General features: G+C 39.3%; 1 protein-coding gene across 21 annotated transcripts in view; it reads left to right on the top strand.

Annotated features, from left to right (window-relative positions):
- GTDC1 (glycosyltransferase like domain containing 1) overlaps positions 1 to 24426 on the top strand; it is a 193130-nt gene that overhangs the window by 133130 nt on the left and 35574 nt on the right. For 20 of the 21 annotated variants that reach the window (XM_026089026.1, XM_026089024.1, XM_026089043.1 and 17 more), the window contains one exon: positions 23762 to 24130. In XM_026089026.1, coding sequence (XP_025944811.1) covers positions 23762 to 24130 — 369 coding nt within the window. Of the gene's footprint in view, positions 1 to 23761; positions 24135 to 24426 lie in introns of those variants that run through there. The other variant, XM_026089046.1, reaches the window with a different exon arrangement.

Below are 24426 nucleotides of genomic sequence, written 5' to 3'. Positions count from 1 at the left end.
TGAAAAGTGAAGTTTATAGCAACCTGGCAGAGCCTTAGCCCAGTTGCATGAGTCCCTGAAGACCTCCTTCCTCCTGACACGTTGGCTGCAGCCCTGGTTAAAGTGAAACACTGAAGACAAACCTGTCACTTACTAAAACTCTTTCACAGCAGAAGGTTTTGCATTTTGAGTGAGATGTGCTTCCTGCATTATGTCCCGTACATAACAGTCAACTGGGAGATGTCATAAAAAGCAGAAGACAGAAGTCATTTGGGTGCTCTTTCCACTGAGGAGATGCATAACTTTGGGCAGCTCTCTCTACCTCTTTATCTTACTTACCCCATGCTTAAAATGGGGCTAATAAGGCTTATAATTTGTATGCTTAGTATGCAAATTGGCAAAGCAAAGCATGCTTAAAAATTGGTCAATGAATTTGGAAACATATTTTTCCTATTAAATCTGTAAAAGAAGAAAGTATCAAAATGCAGTTATCTAATTGCGTCTTTGTAAACTGTGTGGTGTAAGTATAAATGTGACTACTACATATTATCTCTTTAGAAAGTCTTTTTGCCACAAGAAGAATAATGGCAGCATACTCAGCAGGCTGCAGTGGGATGAGATAGCATGCTTGCAGCATTTCTTTGCAGCATAATTGCAGCACCAATGAACCATGAATTCAGCCTAATTAACATAACTGGAACCACTGCAATCATGCTGCCATTCAATTTACTTTTTGAACATTCTGGTGAAGTATCATGGTTATACTGTTTATTATTGAAATGCTGTAGAGAGCTGTCCACTTGCTTTCTTGCTGCTGTCTTGATGTATTTTTATTATTTTGGGGTAACTAGAGCACTTCAGAAATGGAAGATCATTGGTTCCGTTACTGTGTCTACACATAATTCCGTATTTCTTCCTGGAAAAAGTGATTAAACAATTTAGGATACTACGAAACTCAGAATGAAAATACTGAAGTCTGAATTTCCAAGTTAGATAAAGATTCTAAGTTGTAATGAATAACTAATGGCAAATAATTCTAGAGCTATTTTTGACAAAGACTACATTCCCAGATTTTAAAAACAGTATTTTCTATTGCTCATTGTAAACACTATACATAGGAGACACTTTTTTTAGAAAAGACTGGATGTTGCTCTGTAAAAGTATTTTTTATTGTTGATGCTATTGGTTGTGCTATAATAGCATTAAAAAGCCACCGAATAGTTCAGGTACTGCTGTTCTTGGCAACAGGGCAAAATAAGCAGGTATTTTGCAGAGAGATCAAGGGACTGTTGAAAAAAGCAATAGCAAGTAAAGAGCAGAGCTGGAAATAGGAGGCTTCCTGCATTTGTCTTAGCCATTAAGCCAAAGGTCCTTAATGGTAGCACTGAAGCCATTTCAGAATGATATACAACCAGGAGTTACTTCTACCATTTGTGACAGAACGGAGCTAAAAAGCTCAGGAATCACTGCCATGTTACTTTCTGCTTGGGAATAAGGGCAGACGATGGAGACTAAACCTTTGTTTTTTCCTGTAGTTGGTTTCATGCAGCTATGGTATTTTACCATAGCTCCAAGAAAATCTATTCAAGATTAATGAAATACTCGTTTGTTTGTTTGTTTTTTTAATGACTTTAACTTGCAGAAAAATAGCTTAAATTTTTAAAAAAAAACACTCTTTAAAACAATGAAATTTGCATTAGGATCTGGAATTGTTGTGGGTGGGAATTGTTCTTAGTTACTACAGGATGATTCTATAATTTGCTGCTCAGAAAGTCTCCCGTATTATATACATATATAAAAGTCCAGGCTTCTGATATAAACAATTCTGTTTTTTTTCCTGAAGGATGGTGTTGAGACTGGTTGTTTTCATAATATGAAACCAGTCCACTGAGGGTGAGATATTATAAATTACAAATGGTGATAAGCAAGCTGTTGATGAAGTGAGCAGCAATGCAAGAGTGATAGGACTGTGGAAATGTAATGCTGCTATGTTTGCATTCTGTTTGCATTGCAGCTTCTCAGTAGTTGGTGTTTTTACACCAGGATGTCTTGTAATGCAGCAGTCTTCTCTGGAAATAATGAATGATGTATATGACTAGGGTATTATTTGAGAGGATAGGGTAATCTCCCAGATAATTGTTTGATAGGAGGCCTGCCTTGAATCTCATGTTGTCTAATAATCCCTTACCGATGTGTATTTTAGGAGGGCTCCCGGCTTACATATCAGATGGATGGTTTGAGGGCAGGGGCTGCTGGAAAAATGAAATATGGTAGTTGTAGAAAGTATTCCTAGGTGTTTTCTTTGTTTTGAGGAGCATCTGATTTTTCCTTGGGTGTAGCTTCAGCTCTTTTAATTTGTGTGCTGATTCAGAAAATTCTATAGTCATATTGACTCTTGGACACTAGATTTCCATTTGTTCAATGCTGTTATTGCTGAGGATGTTTAACTCAGGAAGATAGTTGTTACGCTCTTCACTCTAAGCATCAAGTATAAATTTAGCATCGGAAAACTTCAGACCTTTTGAAATAGCCATTTCCGTCATCTGTTTCTTCCATGTCCTGATGTGACCTTCAGTCAGCATCTGAGATCGTATGAAGCTCTTTTCTGTATTTCTGTTGGAGTGGGGCTAGAATTTATCACTGCCCTTCTGCTCTTTGCTTTTCTTTTTAAGGTGCTTGATGTCTTCTGAGAGGTGGGCATTTTATTCTGTCTCCTTCTTCTGCTTCTAATACTTCTATTGTTTTCCCCCAAACCTTACTTTTTAGGCGGCACTGCAGGTGACCATCTGACATGCATGTAACAAAGATCATCAATACTTCTTTTCATATGGATGGATGTTCAGCAGAAAGTAGAACAGCTCAAGGCAGTCTTTCTGAAAAATGAGGGAAATGAAGGCAACAAAAAGAATTTCTACCCCTGTTAAAAAAGTTAGTTAAATGTATATATGCAACCTTAAATATGTGAGTAGTCAAGCTAACCTCAGCAACTGTGAGACTTCCTGTGTGCATATATCTAAGTTGGGGGTGAGGTGGACCCTACAGGCATCTCGGAGGAGTTGGGGGGAACTCCAGGCACATCAGAGTGGAGAAGAAAGACTGGCTGATAAGGTGCTTCTCTTTCTGGGTGAACTGGTAGGCTGCTGATTTAGCTTTTTGCAATTTCTAACTTAAAACTAACAGATAATGAAGAGTATCTGGTGTAGAGTATACCTGTCAGGTTTTGAATTTTTGTTTTTATTCAGTTATTGATATGCATCAGTTATGTCCTGTGTGTAACTCAGAGTCGAATGCTAGACTACAGATTGTGTTATTATTGAATAACAAAGTGTAGAAATCTAACAACAGTTTTATCTTGTTTAGCAGTGACTCTCCTTCATCATCATCTCTTAACAAGCCACAATGGCTGCTGGATGATTTGGAACGCTTTTTGTCATGATTCTGGGTTTTAAGTGCTGGTTTATTCACTCTTTTCTCATAAGGTTTAATATGTTTCTTAGCTGAGACTCTTCAGTTGTACATTTATTAAAGATGGGGTCAAGCAAAGGGCTGGCTGTGGTTAAGGAAGAGTTGCAGGAAGTGCAGTGGTTCCTTGAAGACCGAGTCTGTGAATCAACCATTTGCAAATAAAGGAGGAGAAAGTAGTGGCAATTAAATATCACAAAAGGCTGTGCTAAGCATCCAAACTATGGGAGCGATCATGGCCTTGCAGAATCTTATTGCCAATTTGAATCCTGCAGCTGCAATATGTAAACGTAGGAAGATTACTGAACATTGATACTTTAAAAGTTCAATAGTCGTGCTTGTTATTGAATATAGTTGCTGAGAATTGTCAGAAGAAAATATTTTGAGAGTAGTTTGCAAGTAGAGATCATGTTTCTAGTTTAGTGTGCAGCAAAACCAACACATTTGAATGCTGTCAGATCTGGTAGAAATAGAGAATAACTGGTCTGTGGTAAAATATTGCAAAGAAAATAATCAGTCTCCTTGAGAACCACTGTTTTTTATTGTTCATAGGTGCAAAATCTGAAGCAACTCAGACCAAATGTCAGAAGTAATTTGAGTATTTGGTACGTTAAATCTAATTGCACTATTTCCACAAGGACCGTTGTATGTATTCCTGGCTGCTCTTTATGCATTTATATATACTTTTCATCCTTTATACAAATTCAAGAAATAAGGTCCTAGAAGACACTGAAAACTGTAAGTTGGTAATTCTTATCGAAAGAAAATGATCAAAAAATGTTAAGGAATGCATTTGTAGACAAATGTAGACCTTTTCTATGTATGTATTTGCAGATAGTTTTGGACCATTTGATAGCAAAATAATTATTAAGTTTCATCTTTAATATCTATCACTGTTTTATTTTTAAGGACTTTATTTTTTTAATCAGTCATTGCTGGGCACTGAACAAATAAAAAGAAGAAATATATTAAGGAGAGGCTTGTAGGAAAAACAAAAATGTTCGTGAAGACTTCCCTTCCTGAACCTCATGGTGGTAGCTTCAGCAGAAATAAAATAAAGAGGAAAAGCCATAGGTAAACAAGAATGCACAGGAAAAAGAAATGGTTGAAAACTAGGAGAGTGGTGATGATCAGCTGAAGAAAAAAAAAAAAGAGATGAAATTCTGTCATCCTGGAGACTGTAACTTAATGCAGTGGTGAGAGAGCTGACCACAGCCGTAGTGGTTTACGCTGCCTTGTTATGACCCTAAGCAACGATATGAACCATACGATTGCGATTAAGTCATATTGATGTCAAATCTCCTCTTCACGCTTAGGTCCCTACATGCCTTTAGGTATGTTATCTCCCCTCAGCTCCAGTCTTGCCGAGGTCCCCCGACACAGGCAATGCCCACTGTCCTTATATTTTTCTACCTGTTAGCCGGGTCCATTTGATGGTGCTGCATGTGTATCTTCTTCCACCGTTATTATTCAATAACTTTGACCAGAGAACAGTGAGTGTTTTTCAGTAGCAAGATGATGGCCTCTTAAGATACTCTGAAAGCTGGTTCTCAGTTAACAGTCTAGTTTACATAAATGGTACATATTGGTGACCATAGTCCCTGATTTCTTGCTCATTCCCATTACTTGCCTCGACTTCAAGTATAAAAGTTAAGTTTTCCAGTGATCTCCCTCTTTGCCAAAGCCCAAGGTACTTAAGGTTAATGTGTATTTGTTCTTGTTTTTTGGAGAGTTTCATCTCCTATTTTCTTCACAATGAACAATGGAGGAAGAGGAGGAAAGAGCTTCCAGAAAGCACTGAAAGCTACAGATGATCCATCAAGAATTAGCTGAATGCTCTTGTGAGAGCTGGAAATTTCCCTGACACTGTTTTGGCGCATAACACTTCTGACAGCCAGATATTTTCCAGTCTGTGTTCAGAATTGCTTGCAATGTCAGTTATTGCTGATATTTGTACTATCTGGCAAATTTGATATTTGACGGGCACATCATGCTGTGAGCCCTTCTCCTGCAAGACGCTGAGCATGCTCAAATCCCATTTTACTCCGTGTGATAGGAAGGTGCTCAGCATTTCACATGACCTTTGCAATAGGCTTTCAGTATGCATGGGAAGAGCATAATAAAATATAAATGTCTCATATAACTAGGATGCAATGCTTTCCTGAGGTAAGGAAACATTTGATTTGGAGAGGAAAGGAAAAAAGGGTCTGGCTAATAGAGACAATAGGTAAAGATATGCAAGATAAAATGCTGCTGTACAAGAAGTTGTTTCTTGGAACCAAAGATGATGCAGCAGCATCATGAAACTAAAACAGGGTTAGGGGAGTTTATACTTTCATATAAGTACTGGTACCTCTTGAATTAATCATACAGTCTTTCCTATATATGTGATCAAGCAGCTTACCTCCAAATCAGAGCCAGTTATAATAGAAATAGCTTATTACCTTCAAACTGTTAATTTTTTTTTTTTCCCCCCAGAAATTAGTTCTATAAAACACCGGTTGATTTTAAGACTTCCCACCTCAGATAAATAATCCAAAATTGAACCTTGATTATAGCTAAAGAACCAAACACATTTTATTGCTCATTCAAAATCGTAGTGAGAATACGATCGTTTTGTTTAAAGGACCTCTAAAAATATTCCAGTGGTTATTAATGATAACTTCAGTGAACTGGAGGTATGTACATATGTATGTTTGGTATCAGAAATTAAAAACTTTTATAGAAGTTAAAGAAGTTTTCACTGTTTCTTATTTGCAGTGCTTAAATATCACTTGATTCTGACATACTTGATGTGGAAGACAAGGAGACAGAAAAATTGTCTATTCAGTTTTCTTTCAAAAGTTATAGCTATGTCTTTCTATCCTGCAGGCATCTTCTACTGTGAACTTACAAAGAAATTGTCAAATATTTTTATTAATTTATTCAGAAGTATCATTTTAAGCCTTCTCTTCTTGGTAAAACATTTTCTCTTAATCTATAAGCATGAGTAAATGCCTATAGAAAGCTGAAGTTAAAATCTGGCTCTTGAGTCCATCTTGGCATAAGTGTCAAAGTGGGTTGGGTTTTGTAGTACTGAAGTACTGCAGAACATGAAAGTCCAGCTCTTTGCTTGAGCTGAGATTAGATCTGAATGCAAGGAAAAAGCAACAAAGGTCCACAAAATATCTGAAATCTGCAAATACTTCCTTCCTTTCTTAACCTACACTTTCATTGCGTGACTGTAAAGAACAGCAAATCTTTGTTCTTTCCCTCGCAGTTCCCATTCAGTCAGTTCAGAGAAATAGGCAAAAAGTTTTGGGGAGCAAGCTTGTTATCAGTCTTCCTACAGTTTCCATCTGATTCTGTCAGCAGTGAGCACATCAAAACCATGAGTTTACAGCTGCTTTTAAGCATCAAGGAAGCTTTTTTTTTTTTTTAATTGAAAATATGTATGTGAACATAGTTAATCCATGTGAAGTTTCCCTGTAATTATAAAGCTTAGCTGAATTCTGGGTTGATCAGAGTGTCTTGCAAGAACCTGAACTGCGATGTTGGGTTCAAGAGGGGGAATTATATCTGCTTTAGGTGGAGTGAAGAAAGAGCAAGCAAACATTCAAGTGGGGTAAATCTATAACCAGAGTTCTAGAAAATCATCCATTTTTGAAAACTTCTTAGGACATTTCTTGGGACTGTATAGCAGAAAGCTCTGCTTGTCATCAAAATATATACATATATATATATAAGAACATCTCTCCTTGCTGTCCTTTGTGCCTGAGAGGAAGGTGCTGGCTTAGCAGAGGGCTTGTGCACAGATTGGAGAATTGGCCATAGGTTCAGTGACTCATATGGCTGGAGTACAGAAGACTATAGTGTATATTATGTAGAGTTGGAAATATGGCAAAAAATTGATTCGTAGGTTCTTACAACCCAGCTTGTGGTAATTTAAATCTGAAATAAGTTAATAGAGTAATTCTGTTTATGGATCATCAGCTGCAAAGGTACTATTGAAGAGCTCGTGTCCTATTCACTAAGAATACCTGTATCTAAACCCACATTGTAATTGTTCAGAGAGGCAGAATACAACTTCTCTGGTTGTCTCAAAACACAATAGCAAATACAATTTAAAAATGGAATGCTCAAGTCATTGTGCTTATTCTTTAGTTTCATCTCGGCAAGGTTACTCTTTTGGAAAGCCATCATAAAAGCAATCCACTCTTTTTGGTTAAAAGTCATTCATATGATGACAAAGCACTGTTCTTCCATTTATATCTGTATTCATCCATTTAAACTCTAAAGATTTCCAGCTTGCTTCTTGGATTTATAGCCAGCTGGCTGCTATGTGTAATATGAACATACTCTGACTGAGCATGAGATGTTTTGTCTAGTTTAACTCGTAGTTGTAATGTTCATTCTAGGCTACAGCTCACCTGCATGCATTTATCATTCACTGAACAAGTTCCCAGAATCATGACTTACTATCTCGCTGTATTTGTACAATCTACCATTATTAGAGAAAAGTTAAGTTTTTTTTAAAAAAAAAAAAAAAAAACTCCTGGCACTGAATTGAATAAAATGAATATGTTCAAGATGGTAGGTCATAACTGAGCCAGCTCATGTGGGATCAGTGCCCACTTTTTGGCATTTACAATAAACTTTGGAACGACTTTGTAACATGAATGTTTTAATAGCAACTGGAGAGGGGGAGGAAAGGCAGGAAAGAGGGACATATGCACTCTTTTTTTCCTTATGCACGCTAGATCGTTGATTTTTCCAAGGTAATCTCAAAAGCTGTACCTATTTGTTAGCAGATTTCTGCAGTCTTTGCAAAAGGGCTGAATATTCTTTGCAGGTGGAGGAATTTCACTGAAAGTGATATTCTGAAGTGTCCACCATAAATTACTGAATCATCAGGGAGAAACTTACCTGCAAAGAAAAGATGCATGTTAAAACGCATTAGTATACTTTGGCTTTGTAAGAAACATTATTTATGATTATTTTTTCTTTTTGCAACACTGTTGGGTTCTGAGAGAGGCAATAGAACTATTAATTAGTAGTACCAATCCTAGATAAGGTCATAATATGCAATATAACGTATTAAAGCCTGTTTATTTTTGCCAACTATCAGAAGGAGCCCTTACATATTTTAAAGGCCCGTTAGGTTTCATTTACATACTGAGCTGAAACTGGTATGCTTTGCTTCCAGTGGAACTGCCAGTGGCAGGGGCTGAACCAAGCTGAGGATTGGACTCCAACGGGATTGATTTTCCTTACTACTCTATGCAGTCACTATTTATTATATTACCGCTACTTCAGGGCAAAGACTGTCTCTCTGTGACAGTGGATTGAACCCAAAACAGTGTAGTCCCCAAACTCAGGGTGTCGGGAGATTGCTATAATAAAAAAGAAAATAATTGAAAAAATATATATCAGAAGCAATTTTCCACAATGAAGGAGGTGGTCAAGGAATCAAAACAGTGCCTTCAGGTATATTGCACAACAGAACAACAAAAATGTGCTGGGCTTTAAATTGCACTAGCAATCTGGAAAGGATTTTCCAACTGGAGCTATGTTAAGTGTTAATAGTGAAACCTGGCTGTTTTTTCCTTTGATCTCTCTTCTAGCTCATATAGAATAATAGGATCAAAATAAAATGCCATTTATATGAACACCTTGTTCTTTTGATCTTAGCAGAAAAAATTCTGTCTGCAACTACAACTTAGCACACAGTGCATCTGCTCCTTTTAGTTGGACCTTATAATTTATCATGACTTTTAATAAATGGTGACACAGCCAATTTTTGGTGTAGTTCATTAACTTAGTTATTTTTTTTCTCTTAAAAATCCTTAATTACATTTGCAGGAGAACCAAGAAAGGTGTAAGCAGGATCAGTAAACAGGTGATGTACAGGGAGTCGTGCGTACTAGGTGACATAAACTTTTGTATGCTGCTGCATCACAAAATATGTTAGTAGTTCTTTGACCATGTAGGCAAAACTGTTAAATTAGTCTGCTCTGAATAACAGCATGCACGGTTACATGACCCTAAGAACAAATCATTAGTTGCGGTAGTTGTGATTATTTTAGCTACTAGCGTTTGGATCCCTGCTTTTTCCAGCAGGCAGGTAATGTATGGGGTGGCACCAAGCCTTTCTCTGTTTCTGCAGAGGCCACCTCTGGAAGAAGGAGTAAAGTCCTGCAGATGGTAATTATGGATCCCCTTTGCTATTATGTAGAGGTCTGCAATACAGATAATCTGCAGATGAACGTGGGCACCTTTCATCTCTTTATTCACCCTGTGCTGCTGGTCGGTAGTGTTTCTTTGGAAGTCGTTACTGTGAGCACTTACTCAAAGTGAAGCCGCTTCTTCGTGCTCTTTCAAATCTCTTATTAAGATTCTTCTGCGCTGTAGGCTTTGACTGCGTCGGAACAGCTGAGTTGCGTTTATTGTGATGATTGATGGTGCCTCTTTGTGATCCCTGCTTCAGTTGTTGTAACCTCCAAGAGCAGATTAGATGGGCATGAAGAGCTGTGCCAAATGAAAGCAAATAAACCCAAGTCCTGCAGGCCACCAATGCCATAATTACTGCTGTCCAGGAAGAGGGATTAGCGAGTGTGAAGAAACGCTAGCTAGAAGAAATCCAGTGGCCAAGCAGTATCTTGGGTGTCAAATGTCTCTCTCAAGCTTTACATCCCACTGTCATTTATATTTAGCTATTAAGCTTATTAGATGGAAACAGCCTGCTTGTTGTACGCCTAATGTGAGGAGCAGCCCTGTGCAAGTGCTGGGTAAGTGTTTAGACTCTTGCTGATATTACTGTAGCTGAGGTTGCTTCCTGTGAGCTGTACTGCAATAAGTTTTGCTGCAGCCTTAGCTTAGCTGGATCCTTGTGGTCTGCCACGAGGTAAGAGTATTCGTGAGAGCCATAACCATAGTTCAGCTGATGCAGGGTAACCTGTTAAGTGGTAGTAAATTCTCCCCTATTCTTGTACAATACCCTATTCTTAGACTTACGAGTATTACAGTATAATTTATTGGGTGTACTAAAGATACCTCATCTGCTCTAACCAGGCTCGTTTGAGTACTCATGCAGTGCTCCACTGAGAATAATCCATCCTGTTGAGATCAGATATCCCTGCGAACGCAGCTACTCCGCTTCCAGGCCCTGCGCTAATTAGTAGAGGGCCACGATAAGAGAGTTTGCTGCTGTACTTGTCTTAAAGGCAGTATCTGTCAAACTCTTCCTTTCCGTCAAACGTGTGCATCCCTCCTCACCTCTCACCAGTTCTCCTTTTGTATGTCTTGGTAGTGTAAATGGGGCCCCGAAATCTGTACTTTTAGAAGTACTTTTGCATCAATTGATGGAAGGACGTAGGGGTCTGATGGACAAGAAGTTAAAGAGTTATAAAGATTATTAGTTTCTCTCCTTGCAATAAGAACATGATTGCCCTGCTTCTGTGGTTAGCGTGAAACGAAATCTGCTCTGTCCTGAAGTCAGTGGGGTACAAGTTAATACAAGGTAGTAAAGGAATGATAATAAAATAAAACAGCAAAGTCCGTGTTCTTTTATGACAATAACAGTATGATGCTGTTGCAGTCTAAGGCCCTGCTGAAAATAGTATTTTCTGATGCCTGGATAAGTCTGATTTGCATATATACAAAGTGTATGAATAAAGCTATAAAAGTATAGTTAGCATTTTACTTTCTTTCCCTCCTCAAAAGTAATTTGCTATTGTTCAAACTTTCAGCTTTCACTGCTTTTGTTTCCAAAACCCCAAAAGGAAGAGAAAATAACAAAAGTCCATAAAGGCAAAAGGAATATGTTCTCATTTCAGTTCACAGAATTTCCTGCCTTTAAACAATACAAATATATGCCCTTAGGTCTATAACGTGCTGGAAGGATGCTGAATCCTTGAAGCAGATCAAATTAACAGCAAGTCCACTATAGCAATACAGAGTTTTACCAGCACATCCAATAGATCTCAACAGGAATTCACTGAGTTTTAGCCGTGTTGCCAAGCTTTACAAAATCCTAAGCTGCTGACTCCGTAAAAGAATAAAAGTTAAAAATCTGTGAGCAAGTTCTAAGCTGAATTGGGCGCAAATAAAATCTGACGCTTAATAGTTGCAATTGTTCCCTGTTCATTACAAACCCCATTTAAAACAGTTATTAAATAAAACTGTGAAATATATCAGCAAGCAGAATGGGCATGTACGTTCGCTACGTAAAACACGTCAAAGTGCGTCGCTTCCACTAATTATGGTGATCTGTTCCACAGACTGAACACGGATGAGTGTTGCTTCTAGGTGATCAGCGCGGAAGGATTTGGGAGCCCACGGTGCACCACCGTTAGTGTTTTAGGGCTGTTGAAGCAAGGCATTGGGTTGAGCAGTTGTTGCCAAGCTCTTTGCACCTCCACAGAAGGTTTCTGGCGGGCTTGTTCCGATTTTAAGTGTGGTTTTGTTCAAAATGACCATTTCCACCCCCCAGCGGATCGTTAGCTCGAACCATACCACAAGCCTATGTGGAGCAAACTTTGGGTGGAGGCACCGGTTTCCCCGTTGTTCTCCTGCAGATAATGTCGCCGTGCTAGTACGTGCCAGCAAACGCACATCTGCAGTAACAGTGCTGCTGATATTGCTGCTATTTCCTCCTTTTTCCTACAAAAACTGCTTATTCCTCTTCCTGTTTTACAGTCCTTAATATTTTTATTTTATTTCATGTTGAGTTATCGTAGTAGGTCACTCAGCGATGGGCCATGTGCCTTAATAGGTAACTCAAAGACGGGCCACGTAGGTTTTGCAGGAATTTGGCAGCGTAGACTCTGCAAGGAGCCACCAGGATGCAGCGGCAGTTTCCTGGTACCGGCACATTAAAGGACAGATTCTCAGCTATCTTAAACCAGCATCAGAGAGTCATGCTGATTTATACCAAAAAAAGGAGGTCCAAGGATTTTTTTTCCTTTCATGGTAGTGCTACTAGTAGTAATAACATTTTTAGAGCTTTCTGAAAAAAACCCTTAATCCTTACATGGCAGAGGTATGCTGCCACTGTAGTTTTAGAGATGAAGAAAGACTTTTGGTGTTTGGACAATGAGACACTGGCAAAGTCGAACTTAAAGCTCAGGGTTTCTTCTAAACCACGCTGCCTAGCTGAGATGCAAATGCATATGCACGTACCCTTTAGTTGTAGCGCCAGGAAATACCAATTTATTTAATACAGTAGCACATTTTCAGGTAGGGGCCGAAGGCTCTGCGCTGCCCCACAGTCCTCAGGCTCGGGGGCCAATGCCTGGACCTTACGGTTTCAGTGCCCTGTGGCCGAGATAACTGTACCGTAGTCCTGTGTTTTTCTTATTACTTCATTGTTGTATTCTTGACAAAATGTGTTTTAGATTTTTGTGTGTACAAGATCATTATTTTTAATTCGTTTCTCTGGCTTTTTCAGATAATGTTAGTTTACTTCAGCTGAGCCTTCAAGTGCAAGTAGGCTTCATTGCGTATTTGTTTCTTGGGGTACCTGAAAAAGTGTTAAACAATTAAGGTGAACTACGTGTTTGCCTGAGAAACACGCAGAAGTTTGCATTTGCGCACTTGAATGAATTATCAAAAACAGATGTGAGCGAGTGGAACATTTTACATAAATTTATTAAAATCATTATTTACCTGTAAGTTATAAGACGGGCTTAGTTGCACTAGTTTGTTGCCAATATGTACTGCCAATAATCTGCCAAAAAGCAGCTTGCTGGCAAAATCAGTGAAATGGTTAGCTTATGCTTGCACAGAACATTACAACCCCGAGTCAAATGAAAACCTCCTATAAACGAACTCTTTGATGCTGGATTCGCTGGAATATGTTATTGATATATGGTATACAGTTTATATGGATTATGTATACTGCACAAGAAATATGGATATCTATTAAGCGAAACTTGATATGTAATCATTTAGGACAGTTATTGTTTTCAGTATTTGCTATGAATAAGATCACACAGTGACTGTTCAGCTTTAAAATACAGGCTGGTCATGTGCAGCCCAAAGCGCTAGAATGCTATTTGTTCAATTAATACAGCAACGCTATTGAAAATGTAAAATATCTGACATCTACGCAGAGTAATTTTAAAGGCGACTTTTCTTTTAGGAACAATTTATACATTACATAAACTTGGATTTTTCATCCAAGTATCATTTCGAGAATAGCAAGCTTAAATATTGGAGGCCATAGGGAAACATAATATTACGATAATGTTCTTTGGTGCGGTTTGGAAGGTTTTAGGAAACATTTGGAAGTATTTTTCTCATAAAGTCACTTAACTATTGAAGTGTTATGATAGCACTCCCTTCTGCATTGCGTATGTTACAAAACAGTCTATTTAAAGGGGACATCCATTCTAAATATCCTGATTAGAAGGATTTCCACAAAACAGGAAATTATATGCTACAGGATCCTGGTATTAGTTATAATTAAAAAAAAATGAAGTAAGCAGAAGCTTGGATGATTTAAGGTGTAATATCAGTTTTCAAGCACCCATTTCCAACTCTGTTTAGCAAGAAGAGATACTGTATTGTCTGGAGCTATATGTGAAATTTGCATTTCCTAAATAAGCACTCAGGAGCTGAGTTGTTTTTTTTTCTACTTAAGTAAGCACTAATAAACATGAGCAATCCCTTAGGATACTATAGAACCCTAAAAACCTTGCAGTTCTTAGAAGCCTAGCTTTTTTTTTTTTTTTTCCGCAGTGTAATCCATTCTTTTGAACTTCTGCAAAAGCCAAACTTAAGTCAACAATTTCTGAAGTTCTGTCAGTCATTATCAAGGTGGCTCTCACTGCTCCAAAAGTGTGTCTACTACCTTGCAATGTCAGTGTAGCAGTCCAATGTTTAAAAATACAGAAAATTACTTTTCTAAAAAGTATTGATTCCCATCTTGGCTTAACTACAGTTTTTGAAAACTATTTTTGCATCTTGCACAAAATCATGCATAAGTTATTTTCATCTGCATTATCAAATATGTATTGTAGCTCCTTACCATTTTTCAGGGGAATTTTCAAAGTTATTAATTTTCAAATTATGAAATTTTAATTAAGAATAATGCTCTTAGAAATTATAACTCTGCATAGCTTCTTATATTTGTGATTAAGGGAATTTAAGATGTGAACTCAGAAAGAATATATTTACGGTGATATTCTGAAATCAAAGGGAGTTTTGCCTATGACTTCAGTGGGCCCCGTGTCACCTTCCTTGTATTAAAGTGCAGTAATCACCATCTGACTTTTTTTGCTGATCTTAAGTGATTGAGATAGCGCTGAAGTAATTTGTCAACAGTAGATACGTAACAACATGGAATAATCGCACAAGCGCTGGATTAGAATAGGTATGCTTTTGTCTGAAAGGAGTAGCAGCACAGAGGAATCAACACGAGGCAAGCAGGGATTTTCAAGAACCGTGTTTTGTATTAGTTTCACCTGCCTTTGTGCCTGTTCTGCATAGTTTCACTGCAGGCTGATGTTTTAGAAGATGGTACTTTTCCATGTTTTTGGGGGGAATTGGGGTTGCAGGATGCTTCAGTTAAAATCCTGATCACCTAGTATGCAGGCTATATAGTTGCATCTTAAGCAGTAATTTTAATGTTAGAAATTCAAATATAATATTCAGTGTAGAGTTAGAGATTGGACATCTTTGGCGCAGTAGGAGCATTGTTGAATCAGACTGAAACTAGATTGGAAAGAAAAGTGTAAATTCTAAGAAAAAGTGAAATTTCTTGGCAGTGTCAAATACTAGATATTGAGGGATTTCGCTCAGAATATATTTGGAAAACTAGGTGGAAGATGTGGTTTGAGGAAAGTGAGAATTATCCTATTTCTCTTCTATTCTCTTTACTCTTGATCTCTCTGCTCTCTTGCCTACCTCATCGTCTGTCCGCATCCGAAGGACCAAGTCACTTATCACTTAGTCAAAAACAACTGCCTGTGGTTGATCTCCATCCAGCCTTTATTCTCTGGGAGCATCTCTGTATCCTGCCCGCTTATCAACCGTGCCACTAGATTGACAAGGGTTGTTGCATTCGCCTGATTTGTAGCCAGAAGAGCGATAGTTTGGATGATGTGTCAGAAGGAAGTCAGAGCTTGTGATTTCCATTTCCCTGTGTCCATCCTGGTGCATACATTGTATGCCCATCTTCTCACTCCCTGTCACTCCTGGGTCCACAGGCAGAAGTTCTGCAGCTGCTGTCAGCCTTCGCTCTCTTTGGCATTATCGTTCACGGTGCTGTCCCTCCAGCAAGCTGCTAGCAGCAACACCTATTACACACTTCATGTCAGAGTGCCTGGAAGAAGATGCCTGTGTCCAGTACCTGCAGCGTGGTCCAGCATCTGAAGTCCTGAGTCCAGTGTTGAGCCACCCAGCGCAAGAAGACTATAGTGGAACGGGTCCGGCGGAGACCTGTGGGGATGGTTAGGGTGCTGCAGCACAGGACATATGAATTGCGGCCCAGAGAACTGGTGTTGTTTAGCCTTAGAAAGAGCAGGCTGGGGGCAGATCTTGTTGCTGTCTACACCAACAGGATGGGAGGGCGTAGGGAAAGATGGGGCCAGGCTGTGCCTGGAGGTGGGCAGTAGAAGGACAAGAGGCAGTGGACCCAAGTTGGAACAAGAGAAATTCCAACTAGATACAAGAAAAAAAAATCACCACGACGGCGATCAAACACTGGAAAAGTGGCCCAGAGAGACTGCGAAGTCTCCATCCTTGGTGTTATTCAAAACTCAGCTGGCCGAGGCCCTGAGCAACCCAGTCTAGTGGGATCTAACTTTGAGCAGGAGGTTAGACCTGAGATCTCTGCCTGCTCCTTCCAACGTGTGTGGTTCTCTGCTTCCGTATTTCTCTCATGTCATGGAGAGAGGATACTTCAGAGAAGATTATGACAACGGGAAGTGATTACCTATCTCAAATAATGTTTCTGTTTTCTTGTACCTTCCACCTCGCATACAGGGAGATGCTGCTAGCACTCCAAATCTCTCCGTAAACCCTGCTTAGTCTACCCATGAAAACATATATTCTACTGTGGGAAGACAAGCTCAGCCGCAGACCTTGTATTTTCTTTTGCCGCTCCCTTCCCAGTGCTTAATCTTGGCTCTGCTCAGTTTTCTTTCTGTTCTCTCTCTTTGCTCCTAATCCTTGTCCATGCTTATAAGCCCCTAATATTTATATGGCATTATCTGTGTTGGAGATTACTGCTGACAAGTAATCTCTTCCCTCTTCTGAATGAAGAATTACAACCATTGCTACACACTAGGAAGTGAAATTAGATCATGGAGAGTATGTGACAACTTCACTGAACCCTAATATCAAATGAGGCATCCCTAAATATTAATTGGGAATCTTCTTTCAAGCTTTTAGGTTTGAACCGTAGCACAGCTTTGGAACACCTGACCACACTGAACAACTATTTTTGCTGTATAGCAAAATGTGATAGTTGCACAGAAAAAATATCAAGAAAAAACCTACTCTCCCAGTTCTGTGATTCGATGCAATCTCTTGTGAAGTAAGCAAATACAAATGCATCAGTTTTACTACTGTTGGGTGACTTGTAACATTAAATATAAAAACCAAGTGTATACTGATTTAGTTGCTGTCTGTTGCAGTTTGACCTCAACAAAACTGCTTTTGTGACCATTGTTTTTTCTTAGGACAGAACAGACAAAGTTCTGAAAGCTCAGAACTGCCCGTGCAATTGTGGTGTTTGTGCAATGCCTGACCAGCGATACAGGTTGTGTAGTTTTGCATTCGTTTGTAGTAAATGTGGAAACAAATTTAGTGTGGGAACAGGATAAATTCCAGCAGAAATTAAGAAGGGGCAAAGGTAGAATTTTCCTGGTTATTGCAGTGATTGTCACCGCAAAATCACTGTCTATTGCAACAACTATGAGCCCAATGGGCTCCCGGTGTTAGAAACCTGAAAGCTGTTCAAGAACCCCTGTAGTGTTTTAGGCCACATAAATTCTGCTAAATACTACAGTTAGCAAGGAGAAACTTGTGATTGTGTTTAAAGGAAGACAAAGGAGCTTCCCAGACAATGAGTTTGTTAAATTGGAAGTTACACCGTGCCTGTGCAGCAACGCCAAAGGGAACGCGGCAGCTCTCCAGTGTATTTGCTGCAGCTCCGAGGCCTGGGGTAGGTTGCTCGTATATCTGATCGTGACTGTCTGGCATTGCAAGCGACCCTCCTGTATTTGGCCTTTGGAGAGCTCTTTATCTTATGTTCTTTTATTATTTCTAACCCTTTTAATGGCAATATATATATATCTGCTGTACTTCCAGAGCTGTCTTTAAGTTTGCTTGCAAATCTAAGTAAAGGTACAGAAGTGCCAATTTTTCAGAATTAAAATACTTTTTCAGCTTCTGTCCATTCTTACAAATTATTCCCCCTCATTGAGAACGGCTCTTCTAAACAGCATACGAGACTCAAAACTTGCCCTCATAATTCGATCTAACCTAAAACAGCGCTTCAGTTAGTCCTTCTAATGTGGTTTCTATTCATCTGACAGTGACATCATCATCCTTCCATTCTCTTTTTGTTGTTGTTTTTAATAAAATAGTGCACAAAGTGGCTCTTGGTGCCACGAAAAGAAACCAATTCCCATAAGTAATTTTTCGTTAGGGCAAATGAAGAGTTGTGAATAAGCACATACAATGGAGCAGGACAACACGTTATGAAAGAGCTAGGGAAAACGCACGTCTGTTTTAAGGAGAAGTACATGCGTTTCCTGCAAGTGGGGTTTCGTGGCATAAATGCAAAGAAAATGCATGCCATGTAGACTGGGGAGAGTAAAAAGTCTGGCAGTCCAAATGGCAGATATTCAGATTGAAATTCAAACTGACTTTTAGTATATGGAATTTTCAGGGTGTATAAACTTAGTTAATTTTTAAGCCATCGTTCTGTCTTTTTAACCAAACACCTATAAGCAGGATGCAGCAAGCGAAAAGTTTTCAAGACTTACTGTTTTTAGGGTCTTCATAAAGTTTTAAAATTGTCTGTTAAGTGTCAGAGAGCCTCAAAAATCGGAATAAATAAAAGAAGAAAAATACTTTTAGTTTCTGAGAACAAGTCATGATATTAAAATTAGAAATCTAAGTTTTTCAAACTGTCTTTTTTAAATATATAGAAGTGAATTATTCATACAAGTAAAACATTTTACATGTTTTTAAAATATAAGGGAAAAGACCTTGTTGTATCTGTTGAAAGTGGCAATATTTGTAGGCTTTGGTGATATGTTTTCTGGAAAATCTCACATGTGCAAGATTTCACAGCATCAAGTCAATAAAAATAAAAACACCCGTATTAAAAATAGAATACTGTGGCATTTTTTTATAGATGATTAGTGTACATTGTGTAGCTAAGGATGAGAAAAATGGATGTATCTTTATCAATGACTAAATCCTACGCGTTTGCTCCTGTAGCTCACTAGGTTTTTTCTTAAACGTAGGTCTGTTTGACACCCAGCAGCCTCCTACCCCATCTTTGCTATTCCGCATCCAGCCTCTCTGCGGCTGTATCTTCTGAAATTAGACAGGGATTTCAGGAACTCTGATGATCTTTATGGGAGCAGATACTGTCTCCGAACGAACCGCTGGAGCACAGTTTTGCATCGCTAACGTTGATGACACCCTCTGTACAAACAAGCCCAGAAGTAATTAGTTGGCAGAGAAGAAAGAAGTGCCCCGGCTTCAGCATGCCAACACGGTTGAGATCTAGGGCTGGAGAGCGGAGGCTGAGGGCACAACCATTCGTTGATTTTTTTTTTTTTTTTTAATATGCAACATAAAACAGAAGCTAAGAACGCATATTTTAGGCACATTATCTTGGAATTCAGAGGCTAATTCTGGCTGTTCTGCAACCTTAGTGATTTTGGACAGTTTGCTGAACCTGCATGTTATTTTGTCCCTCGGTAAAGTAGAGCTAGTTTTTTATTTCCTAGTTTTGTTACGATTCTTAAATGATTTCAAGTTATGTTTGTCTTTGAGATTCCTGGCTGGATGGCAATATAGAAATCCTGCGTGCTTGTGGCGTTTATAAATGACCGAGATCTGGGCAGGTACTGGATGGAGAGATGATTCTGTTTAGAAGGAGGCAGAAAAGAAAAACTAATATGAGTCTGGAAGAGGAAAAATGGAATAGCTGGAGCAAGAGTGTTCTGTAGAAAATGTAAACACAAAAAATGTGCTAAGTAGACACTGTCCTTCTCCAGCATACTTTTGGGAAATGCACATGATCTGGTTTAGAGGACTTCATATTGCTATTCGTTTATTTTCAGGTCATTTATTTAAGTGTCATAAAGAACATTAGCTAGTGGTTAGGGACTACAATATCCATTATATCATTCCAATCATGTGGACAAGTTTATACTGTATATGATTTACAATGGTCTTTCTGCCGTTAAAATTGTTATATCCAGGTACAACATTTTATACATAGTCGTGTAGTAAAATTCAAGTGACTGAACCCAGTCATGTCCTCCAATCAAAGTCCAAAAGAATTAATGCTTTTACATGAATATTGTGGGTTCCAACTAGAGCAGTTTATGGCTCTCTGCCTACATCTTTTATCATGTCTCCACTGTTGTTAGTAAAATATACAGAACTACTTTATGCCAAAACAATGGAAGTTAATGCAGATAACTTGTTCCAAAGCTAACCATCAAATAAATCTTTTTTTTTAAACTGTTAAGTGAAATGGTGTTCTAAAACTTTTAAAAATTGTCAAGATGATGAATACTGTGTGTGTAATACAAGTAAATACCGCAGAATTGATTGCACACACATGTCTTAAATAAAGGATATTAAATAGTTTATTCCAGAGAGAAATCGGTGAAGTTTTATCTAATATTATTAGAAATTCTGCAATGACAGATCAGATTTATGAGGACTGGAAACTAAGAAAAAAACCTCTTCAGAAGCAGGAATGGTGCATTGAATGGACGATTGGCTGAGCGATTAAAGACAGACAGGAAGAGATGGCGTACCTAGGTAGTCCTGCCTCTCACGCATCAAGTGATTCTTTTTCTGGGGATGATTTTTCAAAATCTGTTAGTTCAACTTGGTTTGGTAAATCAGTTCCAAAACCAACTTCCTACCTTGGTCTTTCCCGTAGTGTAAACAGGATCTAAGGTTGGCTCGCACCTTCTCATTTTTAAGGACTTTGTTGAACTGCATAGCATTGTATCTCTTTGTGCTGTTATCAGGAGGAATAAGGAGCAAAAAGAAGACGTAGCAGTGCCGTACCCAGCAGCGGGCTCTTGAGGACTTCATAGAATCAGGTGGCTTCCTTAATTACAGCTTTACACATGTGGAAACTGTGACCCCAGCTAAATGTTTTGGCCAAGTTCACAAGCACTGAATGAATAACCGATTCCCCGGGTCTCTTGCGTACTGTCAGCCTGGACTAGCATTTCTGGGCTAGCACCGAAGCCGTCAGAGACACAAGCACGGTGCTCTGCAACGTGCCGGGATGGTTGCCGTGGTCTCAAAGTGGGACACAGTACGGGTAAAAAGACATTAAACCAGTGAAATAATAAAAAGGCCAAAGATGGTTTTGTTGCTGAGGGGAAACGCTAGGCATGAAGAATTCCTGCTTCTACCCTTAATTCAGTCACGGGCTTTGTGATTCGGGGCAAGTCATTAAACCTATTTCTGCTTCAGCTTTTTCCCATGCGTAAAAATGTAAAAATATATCCTCACAGGGATGCGAAGTAGTTTAAAAAAAAGCTGTAGGTGTTATAAAATTTCGTTCCTTGCAAATGGCAGTCGACTGTCCTTCTTGAATTGTTGCTTCCACCCACGCACTTCCGAAGGAGAAGACAAGAGATAAGCAGGTGATCTAAAATTAACGGTCCATCCGGGGAGGTTTGATTTGGTGTCCTAACTGGACAGGAGACACTACCGCCCAGCGATGGTGTGTAATTCAGCAGTTTAGACTGTCACCCACGTGCCTCAGTCCTACAAAACGTGATTCGGAGCAGGAGTCTGGTCTCTCTGTGGTGTTTTGCTGGGTGTGAACTTGCTACCTTTTTCTTAGGTGTCTCCTCAGAAAGTATCGTGGGCAGGACATGTGGATTTTGATTTCCAGAAGACACTTGATAAAATTCTACCTAAAAGCTATTAGCAACAACAGCCTGGCTGTAAGTGTGAAGGACCTTACTCGTAAAGGTGATTAAAGTCTGTGAATTGGTTGAGGGTGGCTAATTCATTGAGATGGAAATGGTTTAACTCCGAGACTCATTTGGGATCCTCTCTTGTTTATAATATAGGTAATTGATTTGGATGAGGCTATTGAATGTGATTGAACTTTTCTGATTGCATCCACAGAGTAGATAGGACAAGTAATGGAGAGCAGTTAAAAAATGTAGATCTCGTAGGTGATTTGATCAGTGAATAGAAAATACAGCTTAATGTAGATGAACATAAAAATAATATGCCAAGGGGCAGCAACCCGAATCAGAGAATACATATTAAATGGAGTAGCTATGCAGCATACTGACTTAGGAAAGGGGATTTAGGGGTTATTGAAGAAAAATCCTCAGAGCAATTAGTCAAGTGTGTGAGTGCAGTAAACCTCCCGTAGTGTGTGTGTGTTTGTATTTTGGTAATAATTTCAAAGAGAAGGGTCTGTTTGTGTTTAAAGATGCTGCAGAGTAAAGTGGATGATTCCAGGATTTAAGAATATTTGTTTTGACAAACAGCTAAAGAAGCAATTTGTTCCCCGTTCCGAAATGAACTCTTACTGTGATTGAGTAAAACTCTGCAGAACTGTGGAGGAGGTTGATAAAGTGGAGCAAGTGTTCACTTTAGTAAACAGTTCAATAAACAGGCCATAGTGTGTAAACATTCAGAAATTAAAAGGAAACGGAAAATTCAGATGTCTCCACTTATCTGGAAGAACCATAATCACACTGAAAGGCATGTAAGTAAATAATAGTATTTGGGTAAATTAACTTGAGGTATAGAGTGAGGATCCCATGATGGCCGTGCGTGTAGTGCTCTCTATGTTAATTTAGAGGAGTCATGTTTGAACGAAGGAGTTTCGCTTCTTGAGTATCTCCTGAGCATGGACCATAATTCATCGCTACCTTAATTCAAATAGTATAGCTAGATTTGCATAAAGTGTTACATTTCACATATTACAAAATGAGTCGAGTGTCCTGCATATAACTCTGCTCAGATGTCTCCTGCTGGTGGGACGGGTTTTCTGCAGCGCGTACAAAACTGAGGAGCCCGGCGCATCTCGTACTGCCAGCGTTACCTTGGGAAAGTCACGTCATACCTCTGCCTCAGTTTCCCCTCCTTAGCTATGCTCAGTACTCACACCTCTTCCAAAAAAACCAAGGGTGGTTGCTTTCCTCCTGGGAAGGGATCACGTGGCATCTCCTTTCGTGAAGGGCTGGAGCAGGTCTGCTGCATTATGCTTCTGCAGGTGCCGGGAGGAGCCAGCAGCGGCCTTGGCACGCTGGGGATTACGCACTTTTTACTGGTATGCAGTGCTCCAAGTACAATTTTCTAACGCAGTAAGTATCTTGCCGCTGGGGCCTCCTCAATTTGCAAGTGTTGGAGCAGAACGCAGTATCTTGAGTGATGGGCAGGTCCACGTAGCTTTATTTTAGATGTCAACCAGGAAAAGAGTACGAACTGGACGTCAGCCCACTGTGTGAGCAAATCCTTTTCCCTTAAGGATTTTTTCTTAGTAATTTGTGATATCTCTTTTAAAATGGCCATTTTAGAAATCGGGCAATGATAGTTGGTTAAAGAAGACTCACTTACATGCCACAGGTACATATTTGGCCCATATTATTAGACTTTGGCCAGTACTATTAGTCTTTCTATGTCAGCTTTCATTTACCTTCTATGAAATAATTTGCTACTCTTGGTCTGGACTTGGACAGGATTGATCTTATAGTGAACACCCCTGCATTTGGCATTTATTAGCAACCTTATCCATAGTCTCAGCAAAAATGCCAAGACTTTAATGGCTAAGGAAACGGAATTGCTTTTTTACTTCCCAGAGCTGTTTGCTTCTTTTTAGTTTAGCAGGGAAATGGTTTTGTCCTCCCTTGTGCGTTAATTGTGGCTTAATGGAGACCTTTGGATTCTCAGCCAGGGAATCTGACATATTTCACAGGCACCATATTCGCTAAACCTATATACATGTGTCATTTCCTGAATGCCAGTGGAGTTGTTGCTTTGATGAAAACTACTAACCAGGTTGTCTTTGCATTTAAAATTAACTCATTAAGAATCACCGGGCGAAATCAAAATCCGGCATAAACGGAATTTTTCTTCTTTTTGCTCACAGGTTCATGCCAGAACATAAGCTTGCCCGTTTGGAAAAGCTAATCGGTGTTAAAAGAACTGGAGATGCTTATCAGCGCGAGGGTCTGCCTCCCCGGCAGCAGAGCGGAGCGCCGGGAGGTTTAATGAAAGCCAGCGGCGTGCGTCTCGAGTCTGGACTTTGTGAAGGCCAGCCTGGACTCCCTGCCACCCAACCGGAGAGGCCTCCTTCCCCATTAGCAACGCCGGAGAAACCCGGCCAGGCTGGAGCATCCGAAAGTACAAATCCTTGTCAAGAAGGAGATAAGCAACATCTGACTTTTAACCCCTGTAATATCTTGAGTGGAGCGGGCTATCAGCAGAGACCTTTGCATGTTGTCTGGCCTCACAGGTGGTAAGTGGTGAACAAATCAAAATACTGTACCTTCCCAAGATTTATGAATTTGCTTTAATGCTGTTTGTGACTTCTGTCGAGTATAAGTAATTTCCTGAACGTAAAACTGACGCCGCACACATACATACGTGGAAAAGGCACATCGCTAATGTCTAATTATTCAAAATAATTCATTTGAATTTACGTTCAGGAATACCTACCGGGCGCTTAACTGTTGTTGTTAATGATTCTTCTTTTTTGCCCAAGAAAGGGATACCCCTGCCGCTGAAACGATGCACATAATTCTGGCAACACTC

The sequence above is a fragment of the Apteryx rowi genome, unplaced genomic scaffold (assembly GCF_003343035.1).
Source record: "Apteryx rowi isolate R43461 unplaced genomic scaffold, aptRow1 scaffold_8, whole genome shotgun sequence".
In the NCBI taxonomy this organism is placed as follows: Eukaryota; Metazoa; Chordata; class Aves; order Apterygiformes; family Apterygidae; genus Apteryx; species Apteryx rowi.
This window is presented reverse-complemented; position numbering and strand designations above follow the sequence as displayed.